We start from the raw sequence: 12,089 nt of genomic DNA, 5'->3' as shown, positions 1-12,089 counted from the left end.
ATTTCAGGAATGCGATTTTTATGTTCTCTCGGCGAGCGTGCCGCGCAAACAAACCGGGCATGTCCCGCACGTCGCATAATTCTCTCACGAACATGAGAAGGAAGAAGGGATAGGGGGAGCAGATGCGTGCCCTTCCGCCTCCGAAATTAAAGTCGGGGACGAAAATTAACGTCGTCGTGCGGATGGAGACCTCAATTGTGCGATCGATACCTTATCCATTTCAGAGGATTGGATCGTGCCATCAATTAAAACCCGATTGACACCGATTCACTTTTCGGTGCGAACATCAACATGGTGTCGTCGATAAGTCAAAACATCTAAGGGCGACTTTGAAAGACCAAACTCTGTTTAACTTGATCGACGATTAATCCCAATCGGCAAAATCGCTTGAGGGGAAACTTCTGGTTATGAAAGAGAAGAAAAGAAAGAAAAAATCCATGATGATTAATTCGTCGTTGTTTCATTAATGATCACAGTTATCTTGCGAGGCGATGGTATCTCGAAAAATTTATCACTGTAAACTTCGAAAGTTAAACACAAAAATCTTAAGTCAATAAAAAAATAGAGAGATCTAGATTTTTGTGTTTAACAATATATTTCAAGAATCGAATTGGTTTCGGACAATTGTGACATTTCTTGCAAATAGAAATTTCAAAGTTTAAAGTGATAAATTTTCTGAGATTTATCATCGCCTCACAAGATAACTGTAATCGTTAAAATAACAAGTAAAATAACGGCGCAATCGAAGTGATGAAACAACTTTTCAAAGATAATTATATTTGCTCTCAATCAATTACTAATGAAACGTGTGAGATGTATAGAAAAGTATTTTAGATAAAACTTTTATGATTTTTCAAGCATTTTAATTGTCTTGCATTTAAATTTTTCAAAATATCTTTATCCTTCGTTATTTTTATATTTTTACAGCTTATCTCTCATAGATGTGATTTTATAAAATAATTTTATTATAATTTTATTATATACATATTGTAAATTTGACATAAAATTTCTTTTAATTTTTACTCTTGGAAGAAATTTAAATTTCACAAAAATAATGGAGGATAGGAATATTTTGAAAAATATTAAATTTTTGAAAAATTTAAATACATATTTATAAAATATATTAAAAGAACCATAAAACTTTTAAGTCCAAAATATTTATATTTTTCTATATATCTCACCGTTTCGTGATAACATTTCATGAATAATTGATTAAATATAAACGTTAACTTTCACGGCATGTTTCATCCTTTAAATCTCCAATTGGCTCGACATGAAAAAATACGGATTTTTTAAATTTTAATAACATATTTCAAGAAAAATCAATTCCAGATAAATGTGAGATTACTTGATAGTTTATACTGAACACTATGCGTACTACATCTGTATTAAAAATCGATTGATATGCTCGGTATAAATACTCGCAGATTACTTTCATTTGATACTTCTGATAACAAGTATCAGACCAAGTTGATACGCGTAAACGTAGTTTGTTTTGGATCGTATTAAATCCGCCACTGCCATTAGATCCAGATTAAAGTTGAAATTAAATGCTTTTAAATAATAGAATGATAGATGGCATTACTCGACAGAATGGAATCTTAGATGTCCTATAATTTTTCATTTTTCTTAATTGAATTTATATGTATCGCGAACTAAATTCTAAATAACTAAAACTAATTAAAAGCTTTTACATTTCGAAAAACAGTGAAAATATCATGTGAAAAAAAATATAAACTAATATAACTGTTTTGAGATGGATCGGTATCAAATATTCAATTCGCACCAATTTGATGCACGTATCAACCGATTTAACGGTGGAAACTAGACAATCGTTTCGTTGATAATCCGTAGTCCGTTTAAGCGACGAACTCCGGAAACGAGTCAATCGTCACGCGAGATCGATATCGTAACGATCTCGCACGGTGTTCCAGTTTCGTCGGGACGGTGGTTGTATATAATTGTCGGTCGGTGACAGTAAACGGCACAGATTGAAAATGATGATGGGCCAGCCTTCGGACATTAGCCGAGGGATGGGGGTGGGGAGGAGAAAAGGGGAGAGTAGTCGCCTGAATTAACGCGGCGTGTCGGACTTCCGTTCTGGCAAATTGGTGAACGTTCTCCGACGACTTACGAAAGATTAAATAAAGGGAGTGTGGCGTCACCGACTCGGAATTCGAATCCTGTAGTTCTCAAGTCATAGCGGTAGTAAAGCAATCTCCTCTTACATTCGCTCTCTCTCTCTCTCTCTCTCTCTCTCTCTCTCTCTCTCTCTCTCTCTCTCCCCCCCCCCTCCACCCCCCTCTTCGCCTTTTAGTCGCTCGCGTGATACAGGTCGACATTAATTTCGTTAATTTTCTAGAAAAAAGCGTAATCGCCTGTGCGCGAAACGAGAGGAGAAAGGTATAGAAGCCTTCCGGCTGGCTGGAAGCTGAGCTCGAATTCCTGCGGCGCAGAAAAGATGTATTAAAATAATATACCTTAATACCTTGATACATATAAATAATACTTTAATACATTTTATTTTTTATGTACACCATGAAATAATATGATTTATCACGATTAGATTGATGAGTGGACTCTTACCGCTTCGCTATCAATGATAATAGTTACCATTAATTCGTGTTGTTGTTTCTACTTTTCATTTTCTTCACTTTTCGCTGAGCCTAACTTAACTTTCGCTTACGTTTCCCCCTTAAAGTTTTCGGACGATTTTATCAAGTCCGAAGAGAATGACATGTTTATTGACATGGCTTATTTTTGTTCTAATGCAACACCCGTCTTCTCTCTCCGTTAAAGTGTCGACTCATGTCGTTTTTCGTTCGCAGGGCTTGAGGCGCTGGAGAAGGCTCTTTACTGCTGGGAGGATGCACTCACCGCATTCAGTTCGACTCTCGGCAATGACACCTTGGCACTACCCTCGAAGGCCGACGCGGCGTTCACGCACGACGTACAGGAATTACTCGACATGGGCTATCAGATGCAGAGCCACGCGGAACTGCTCTTCCTCGATCAAGTACGGTGTCTCACCGGATTAATCAGGAAATCCCCGAAATTGCTGATCCGTTGACTCGGCCTGACCTCGAGATTCGATCCTCCTCTTTCCTCCTCTTTCCCCGAAAACCGCTGTTCATTCTTCCGCGAGCGGATGAATGGACGGGCAATCACCCGATGCCACTCCATTCCGTTGTATTCGTCATCAATTGTCCTCTGCCAGTCCGGTAAAAAAATGAATTAAATGACGGCCGCCCTGGGATAATTAGTGCAACGAGTTTGACCTGACCCCAGTCGTCGGGAATTGTTGCGGAACGTTAATAGCATAGGAAGTACACGACTTTCTCCGAGGACAATCTGAGTCTTTGGATCATAATATATATTGATGATTAGATGTATATTATTGCAGAGAGAACTGTGACCTATTTATTTGTTTGATCGTACGCGGTTTCTCCTTCTCATCCGTTTCTCATCTCTTTTTTTCCATAGCATTCCGTTCTGTTCCGCAATGACAGCGAGGAGAGTCTCGATAAACCTTCAAATATCGGGACGCGGATATCTGGCATCAGAGATAAAGCCGATGCCGCGTCGTCACCCGAATCGTTCGAATCTGCACGTGACGGGGTGAGTTATGCATGGGGCAAATAAATATAATTTACTCGCACCGCGCAGGAAATTAGACTGACGGTTGCGAGATGTAGCTCGTAAATATAATTTATGATCAGTAGTATAATGAGATATATCTCAACCCTGTCTTGAAAAAAAAAAAGATAAATAAGCTTACAATATTAAATACAATATTAAAATGATTTCAGGTTGCAGATTTACGCGAATTTGAAGAATTTTCGGAATTATTTCCACACTTTGAGAGGCAAAAGCTCTATCATGCCGCTCTCAAACAGTATGAGGATAAAGGCATTCCTTACAGGTAAATTATCGGTGTAACACGCATATATGGATACGACACATAATTTATATTGTTACAGGAGACTACACACAGATCTGGTGAAGTGCGGATCGGACGTGGAATATTTAGCAAAAGTATATTGCCTTCGTCAGGCCTATACACAATTATTCAGTTCACCCACGGCATCGACATACATAATGGACGTGGGTCGCCAACTCATCAGCGATTTAATTATGTACGCGGATAGGGTAAGAAAGTGTTACATTTAATCGAGTGAATAAGCATAAAAGGATTTGAAATTAACCGCTTGACATTGAGAAAAGAAATTTTTATCAGGATCCTAAAGACTATTTGATGCATTATGAGCGTATGCTGAAATTCCTACAAGATCCGCGCAATCATCGCATCATGGAGGAGGAATTGTCTGCTCGAGGTGTCAAGTGCATAAACTTTTACGACGTGCTTATTGATTTTATACTCTTAGACGCGTTTGAGGATGTAGAGAAACCGCCGCCGCCTGTCAGAGCTATAGTTCAAAATAGATGGGTGTCCGCCAGTTTCAGAGAAACTGTATGTACACGAACAAATTTTTTACTATTCGCTTTCGATATTTGTTTAATCGATGATTTTCTTTAAAGGCGATAGGAACGGCGCTCTGGTCCCTCCTCGCAGGCAAAAGAAGGATGCTGAAATATGAGCAGGGTTTCTTGGCGCACTTTTATTCGATCTCCGAACAGATCTCGCCGATGTTCATCTGGGGCTTCTTAGGTTCCGAGGAGAGCCTGCATTCTACTTGTCAATACTTCAGAGAACAAGTGATCGAGTTTCTTGTAGATATATTTAATTTTTTTAAGGTACGATACACCACTGTCGACGATCTCGCCGCGGATATACTCAGGGAAATGAAGCTAAGAGTTAACAATATAAATCAAAGACTGTCGTTAGAAGGTTGCTAGCCAAACAAAATACTTATAGATAATAAATTATTAATGTAATATGTTGAATAGGATTAATACTGCAAAATGCATCTATCTTTCAACATCTACCTTAAAAAATATGAATGCCAACTAAAAAAGCCAGATCAGATATCAGATAAGTTGAATGAACGATGCAGTATATTATCGTACTTTACAATTTTCATTACCACATTCATAACGAACGAAATTGCTGACTATACATTTTTCTTTTGCCATTAATTTCATTATGAGTCTCATGCGTATATTCAACTTCACTTTCACTTCTGTAAAAATAAAGTATTAAAGATTATTAACATTTATAATATATTAAAGATTATTAACATTTATGCATATTATAACAGTTTGATCATAATATGCATGAATGTCAATAATCTTTAATATTCATTTATATGAAGGGGATGAAAATATGTATAGTATAGATTTTATCTTAAATGGATATCAAATTATAAGCTGGACTTTATTTATGGAGTTTGAGAGTAATCAATCGCGCGCACATAATTGAACATATTCATATTAATATAACGAGTGAACCTCGTTGTCAAAATTATGTGATTTTTATATATATTTTATAATTTTTGCAAAATGGATACATTGTTACTGTTGCAATCCTATTTATTATTTATAACATAAACGTATTTTTTTTATTTTATTATACATAGGTTCCCTTTTTAATATCTTATAGCATTTTACACATATAACTGTAGAGTAATAATTCAGTATATCATATCTTTGTGCATTATTCAGAGCTATCAAGTTTTAATAAAATTATCAACATATTACAATTAGTCATATGATTTATGTGATACATAACGTAGAAGCATATAAAGAAATAAGATCAATATATAAAATATGTCCTTAAGGGATAAATAAAATAATCTATATTTCTTTAATTAATCCTAAAAACAAAGAGATCACTTTTCAGTTATAAACAAATTTTTCTGATGCTATCGTTTAATTTATATTTATATATGATTAGATTAATTTTAATAAGAGACGCTGGTGTCATCTAAATTAATATAATTGCTTAATGCATTTTATTATTATTTTAAAGTGGTTACCATCATCCGAATGTTTATCTTATTATTAGTTAGAATAATATCAGTTATACATTGTATAGTTGAAAATAGCTATTAAAAAATTGATGCATTTTTTGCCAAAGATATGTAGAATGTATTTATATGAATAATGAATTATTCAATTAATATTGTCTTGAACTAATCAGTTTACTGACATTCCATATATAATTACGTCATGCATATAAGACATATATATTTTATAAATGTCTTTGAGATTTAATTTATTGTATATTTTGATGAAAATAATTTTAATGAGAATTTGATTATTCTTATCGAAAAAAACGAGTATATGTGATGACAAAAATGCATTAATTTCATGACATTTAATTTTTTTTATGAATATGATTTTGTGAATTATTCTTAAATATTTATTTTCTAAATAATCTTTTGTAGCATAAAAATATATATTTATATAACAGAACATTATGTTTGTCAAAAGACATCATTTTAATTATGAAAAACAACAGTTTATCAAGTTTGTAACATAAAAATTATATTAGAGCAATATGTCATATGTCTATTGGTTATCTAAAATTTCATTTTATTTTAAAAAATTTAATACGAATAATAAGCTATAATAAACAGTTACTTCCAATTCGCTATTTGTCACAAAAATGCATATATACATTTTCAAATTCCGAATTATTAGATGTGTTTTTTATAAGTGAATTAGTATATCCTTGTTGTATTTAAAATGAGAAAAATATGTTTAAAACTTGTAAAAATGAGAAAAAAATTGTAGTACACGCAGAGATAAACAACAGATCTAATAAAATGAAAACTATAAAAAAATGATTCTGTAAAAAGTTCTTCGATTTTTCACAAATAATTAGACATACATAAAATACACATGGAAATATACCTACATAAAATACACATGGACATTGAAAAAAGAAAAAATGAGAAACTCGAATGTACAGAAAATACAAACAACACGATAAAATGTCAAAATGTATACTAAAAGAAAAATTTAATACAATAAAAATATATTACACATACAAGAAATCCATATCTTCATCATCAGACTCGTCATCGCTGGACATGCCCTCAGGCAGGATATAGTCTATCTTATTTTCACGTTTATATCTTTGAAATCTATCTACTATAAAACAAAAGAGAATATATACGTGAATAAAATTAAAAAAGTAAAAAATTTGGAATTTATCTTTGACTATTTTTGAATATTTGTTCAATTCTGATATGGAAGAAAAAATTTTATAATGATATAGAGATATTTATTCTTACTGTCATATGTTGGTCTAATCTGAACATCTTCTATATGATCCGAGTTATAAGATATAAACGGAGCTTTTTCTTTGGATTTAATTAATCTTAGCCATGGAAACCCTATTGAATTAGAACAAGATATAAATCCATCTTTTACGAAAAAAAATATACTTACAATAGAAAAAAATTACATTTGAGTGCCTTTATAAGATAGATCTTAATTTCTCTTCCAACATTTTTATGCATTGTTTTTTCCGCTATCACGCCTCCAAATAGATACAGAATGAGATAATATTCCTTGTCGTTTGCATTTGTACTGCAATTCGAGATTAGTTCAATATTTGCATCATACACATCTATTTCTTTCTTTTTTCTGCATACCTAAATTGCAAATTATCGTCCTCGACTCGGAGATAATAATCGGATACGTCGACCAATTGAATGCAAATAACAATTGTGCGATCTGTCTGATACCACTTGATTGGCGGAGTAACGTGTTTAGAAATGAGATTAGGACAAATTATAGTTTTAATTTCAGCCATTCTTTTCACTTAAAGCAAATTTCTTATAAATGAAAATGCAATGTCAAAACATATGGCAGCATTTCAAACTAAGATTGAAATCACGATTTTAAACTAAGTCCTGTATTTGGACATATGAATATTCTTGACAGGTTAAGTTAGTTGATTTAGCGCTGGTTATGCTCCGATTAAATTATCAAATCTATCACATCACACATGTACTCTAGTTTGTATGAGTACAATTATCAATTTTTCATTATTTAATATATGAGAAAAGAATTTTAGATTAAGAATGAACTTTGTTTTCTATTCCTGCACTGGGCTGCACTAAAACTTTCTATCTCGCTTTTATCAAAATAAACTTCAATATATATTTCATTTTAAGTACAAATAAGTATATACTAAGACTAAGTATATACTATAAGTATATACTAAGACTAAGTATATAGTATAAGTATATACTAAGAATAAGTATATACTAAGGCTTTCCGATATTCACTGCAAGTACTGAAAATCTGTAATATGACCTGAACTATATATTTTCAGTCCTAACAGTGAATATCGGACCGCAGCCTAATTCATCACAATCTATTTCATTTTAAGTATAACAAGTGTATACTAATTCAAAGTTAACTACTAGCATAAAAATATATATGTATTACTTGTATCAGTATGTGCTAATAATGAGCTCCACATATAGCCTAAAAAAAAAAAAGAAAAATAAATAAAAAAGATATAAGATAAATATAAATAATATAATAATAAATTATTTATTATTCTATAAATTCTGGAACATAGCAAGAAAAAATAAAATAAAACTTAAAAAGAAATAAATGCTACACAGTGATACAAAAATTCTACATATTGGCTAACCAGCAATGCTGCGCATGTGCGGAAATGGCGTTATTGTGGCTACGTTCGGAAACATCATCCGAATGTTCCCGTATATCATTTTATCTTTGTCTAACATTCGATAAACAATCGGGATAAAATGATACAGAGTCATTCGAGTAGTATTTCTGAACTTAGCTTGTTTAATGACATATGAGACGAGTTGAAAGTAGTAGGTTAGAATTTCGTGGATCACCACGTTTCTTACTTATATGCTTTTTATACTTGTATTTTATATCAATATATCCTACAGTTCAAATAATAAATTAGGGGAAGTGAATGAGAGAAAAAAATGATCGACTCGAGCCCGGAAAGTATTAACGAAAGTGTGCTGCAGTTGATAGACAATATTCATCATAAGTAAGATAACTTTATCGACCTCTTAAGAAAATGTAAATAGAAACATATATTTAATACGCATACTCTCTCTTTTTCTCTTACGTTCCAGAGAAATTAAGGGTACACACAATATCGTGGTAGCTACTATCTCTGTGCTTAAAGAAATCATCAATAATATAGAATGGAGCACAGCAAAGTATGGACCTTTGTTCAAACCTGTTATGATAGATATTGATTATTATATTATTATTATTTCTCCAAGAAAGAAAATGATGTTTCTATTAATTTTCATATTGATTTACGCTGTACTAATTATTGTTATTTTATATTTATTTTTTCAGAGATTTGATGGATATTATCAGGCAAAATGGAAGGTACTTGGAAAAAACATTTCCTCTTGAGGCTTGTATCGGAAATATGATTAGACGAGTATTACATATTATTAGGGAAGAATATACTTTAGGATTGAAAAACAAGACAGATGAGATAGATCCACAAGAATCCTTGCACAAAATCCTTACTGCTGAAGGTGATCAGCAGATAGACTTTAATGTCTCGATGCCTTCTCTCAAAACTGCTCTTATCGAGCACATCAATGAATTTGAAGCTGAATTGGAAACATGGTTAGTTATGATCGTCACATTGCATCACTTGAATATACAAAGAAAAATGATGCAAGCTCCATGATATATCGAGTCATATGATCCAAACTATAAAACTGTTTTTAATAAATAACGAAAATATTGTATAATTTGTTACAAAAAGGGACTAAAAAAAAAGGGACAACATAAAACTTAAAAAAAATATATTTTATAAAAAAAAATTGATGTGTTTATAGTTTGGAAAACATCACGCGGCAAGCATCAGAGCATATACATTCAAATGAAATTATAATGACTATCGGCAAGTCAAAGTTAGTGGAAGAATTCTTCAAGGGAGCCGTCGCTACCAGACCTTTTGATGTAATAATAGTCGAAGGCGGGCCATCATTAGGCGTAAGTACATATTTGACTTTCAAAGTTTAAAATCGTATGTAAAATGGAGAAAAGAAAAACATGTGAATGATTCCAGGGTCACGAAATGGCGGTGAATCTGGCTAAAGTGAAGATCAAGACCACGCTGATCTCGGACGTGGCAATCTTCGCAATGATGTCGCGCGTTAACAAAGTTATAATCGGCACTCATACCGTGATGGCAACTGGCGGCCTGCGGGCGATCTCGGGCGCACACACCGTCGCGCAAGCTGCTAAACATTATTCCGTACCGGTGATGGTTTTGCTTCCCCTTTACAAGTTGGCACCTCTTTATCATTGTTCAGGAAAGCAGAATGGCTTCAATCAACTGGTATCGCCGATGCAGGGCGTAATCGATAGCGCCAATGCATCGTTGTTAGAAAGGATACACGCCTACAATCCCGTATTCGATTACGTCCCGCCGGACCTCGTCACGTTGTTCATCTCGAACACGTACGATAAATGAGAATTAATTAGTAGACTAGAATTTAAATCGATCAATAATAAAGATCTTTATTTTTTTTTTTAGGGGTGGAAATGCGCCGTCTTACGTATACAGATTGCTTAGTGAACTGTATCATCCTGACGATAATGAACTGTAAATATTTATGTACATAACGCGTAAATAATATTTAATGTTAATAAATATAAGTCATGTTTATTTTTTTAATATTGTAAATAGAATATAAGTTTTTCCAAAATAGGTTTACCATTCATATTCCATTCATTCACAATCGTTAATTCTTCGCTTTCTAATTGGCTTCTTTCAAACAAATGTACACAAAATAAAAGTTGAAATCAAACTGCGAAATCTGCCAATTATAAGTTGGCCACTCTCACAGAGAGTCATACATCGCTTCATTGATATATTCATTTTTAGTACATTGAAGGAAACTTGCAACATATATTCTACATGATCTAATTTCCAGTCACAACAATTTATTTACAAATTATGAACTATAAGTTATATACAAAAAGCAATTCCTAGTTTTTCAAAATGCTATACGTATGGATTCCAATTACTGCCATCTTCAGGTTGTAAAGAATTCGTTACCAGAAGGATAACATCAACGATCCACCACACGCCCATGCCACCTAGTGTCAGCAATTTGCCTACTGCTGTACCAGTCTGCCCTAGGCAAAATCGATCCATGCCGAGGAATCCCAGTAGAATGCTATATAATAGAGTCGTCGCGAAAAAATGATCACTGTACTTTATACATGGAATTCCCTCGCGGGAAAACGTCCTCGGTCCGAAACACTCGATGTCCGGTAACACCGTACAGGACACCTTGGTCTTCTCTACATCTTCATAGCGGGATCCTCCAAACTGTTAATCACATTTACAATCGTAACTTATATCTGAATTTTAATTATGTGACGTATGAGAGAAAGTTTGCCATTTTTTAGAAATTTCTTCCATTCGTTTAAGGTATATAAATGCCACAGAAAATAAACTAGATTACGCAATGCGTACCTTGACGCAACCGAAGCCCGAATTCTCATCCTTGGCGGTCTTATTACCCTTATGATCAACCGGATCCTCGCATTCCACAAATTCCTTAGGTCTATGAAAAGATAATTGCAATTATTATGTTGGAACCATTAAGGAATTTCGCATTCCACCGGGATACTAACAAGAATTTACACATCACCAGCGGACCATCGGGCCTGTACTCCTGCTGCTGATCGGCACTCTTGTTTGCGAGCACTAAACGTTCATTTCGATCCCACAAAAGGCAGATAATTATCGCAAAAGCGAGATATAACCTCATTTTGTCGCGGCTGTCATTTTAGACGCGACGGCAACACACGGAATGTATGAAAGTAAACAAACGCGAGTGCCTGTGTGAATCAGATGAATGTCAGTGCCATGGAGTTCGGTGGCGAATACGAGAATTACTTCATTTTTGCTTAGTCCTATTCTCTTTTTAGCTGACTTGCGCGATATCATATTTTTCCTTTTTTTTGCCATTTTATCGCGTTGCTTTGTATTCCCTACAACTTTTCAGTACAAATGTACTTAGGAACAATGGAGAAAGAGAGAACGAAAATCTCAAGTGCAAGAATACAAGCAACGCGAACGGGCTTATGGAATAAATAAGGTCATGTGATCCAAACGAAACTTGAAAACTTGAATTTTG

At 33.7% G+C, this 12,089-nt stretch overlaps 4 protein-coding genes across 7 annotated transcripts in view; 2 read left to right on the top strand and 2 right to left on the bottom strand.

The window, feature by feature from the left end:
• Positions 1 to 6,959, top strand: part of Miga (mitoguardin) — a 29,242-nt gene extending 22,283 nt beyond the window's left edge. For both annotated transcript variants that reach the window (XM_089079331.1, XM_011631493.2), the window contains 6 exons: positions 2,829 to 3,016; positions 3,484 to 3,618; positions 3,810 to 3,922; positions 3,981 to 4,149; positions 4,238 to 4,471; positions 4,540 to 6,959. In XM_089079331.1, the coding sequence (XP_088935457.1) occupies positions 2,829 to 3,016; positions 3,484 to 3,618; positions 3,810 to 3,922; positions 3,981 to 4,149; positions 4,238 to 4,471; positions 4,540 to 4,857 (1,157 nt within the window). In that variant the 3' untranslated portion in view covers positions 4,858 to 6,959. The remainder of the gene's footprint in view (positions 1 to 2,828; positions 3,017 to 3,483; positions 3,619 to 3,809; positions 3,923 to 3,980; positions 4,150 to 4,237; positions 4,472 to 4,539) is intronic.
• On the bottom strand, positions 4,721 to 8,531 carry LOC105422202 (putative ATP-dependent RNA helicase TDRD12). 2 transcript variants are annotated; one of them, XM_011631494.3, is made up of 5 exons: positions 7,563 to 8,524; positions 7,373 to 7,497; positions 7,200 to 7,301; positions 6,954 to 7,056; positions 4,721 to 5,141 (listed from the first exon to the last, which is right to left on the bottom strand). In XM_011631494.3, exons 1-5 carry the CDS (start codon positions 7,721 to 7,723, stop codon positions 5,051 to 5,053), a joined length of 582 nt encoding a protein of 193 aa, XP_011629796.2. In that variant the 5' UTR covers positions 7,724 to 8,524; the 3' UTR covers positions 4,721 to 5,050. The 2 variants fall into 2 exon arrangements, with proteins under 2 accessions (XP_011629796.2, XP_088935652.1); XM_089079526.1 differs by lacking the exon at positions 6,954 to 7,056 and having other exon boundaries at positions 7,563 to 8,531.
• Positions 8,532 to 8,600: 69 nt separating this feature from the next.
• eIF2Bbeta (eukaryotic translation initiation factor 2B subunit beta) lies at positions 8,601 to 10,606 on the top strand. Of its 2 annotated transcripts, XM_011631491.3 has the most exons (6): positions 8,605 to 8,953; positions 9,042 to 9,128; positions 9,274 to 9,555; positions 9,771 to 9,927; positions 10,004 to 10,398; positions 10,475 to 10,606. In XM_011631491.3, exons 1-6 carry the CDS (start codon positions 8,886 to 8,888, stop codon positions 10,545 to 10,547), a joined length of 1,062 nt encoding a protein of 353 aa, XP_011629793.1. In that variant the 5' UTR covers positions 8,605 to 8,885; the 3' UTR covers positions 10,548 to 10,606. The 2 variants fall into 2 exon arrangements, with proteins under 2 accessions (XP_025072910.1, XP_011629793.1); XM_025217125.2 differs by lacking the exon at positions 9,042 to 9,128 and having other exon boundaries at positions 8,601 to 8,953.
• Positions 10,607 to 10,867: 261 nt separating this feature from the next.
• On the bottom strand, positions 10,868 to 11,877 carry amrt (TM2 domain-containing protein 2 amaretto). The gene is made up of 3 exons (XM_011631490.3): positions 11,584 to 11,877; positions 11,423 to 11,513; positions 10,868 to 11,275 (listed from the first exon to the last, which is right to left on the bottom strand). Exons 1-3 carry the CDS (start codon positions 11,718 to 11,720, stop codon positions 10,946 to 10,948), a joined length of 558 nt encoding a protein of 185 aa, XP_011629792.1. The 5' UTR covers positions 11,721 to 11,877; the 3' UTR covers positions 10,868 to 10,945.
• Between the last annotated feature and the right edge of the window lie 212 nt (positions 11,878 to 12,089).

Source organism: Pogonomyrmex barbatus, unplaced genomic scaffold (assembly GCF_055798465.1).
Source record: "Pogonomyrmex barbatus isolate J1 unplaced genomic scaffold, ASM5579846v1 scaffold1, whole genome shotgun sequence".
Lineage (NCBI taxonomy): Eukaryota > Metazoa > Arthropoda > Insecta > Hymenoptera > Formicidae > Pogonomyrmex > Pogonomyrmex barbatus.
The sequence above is the reverse complement of the archived record's forward strand: the minus strand, read 5'-3'. Positions and strand labels throughout refer to the sequence as shown.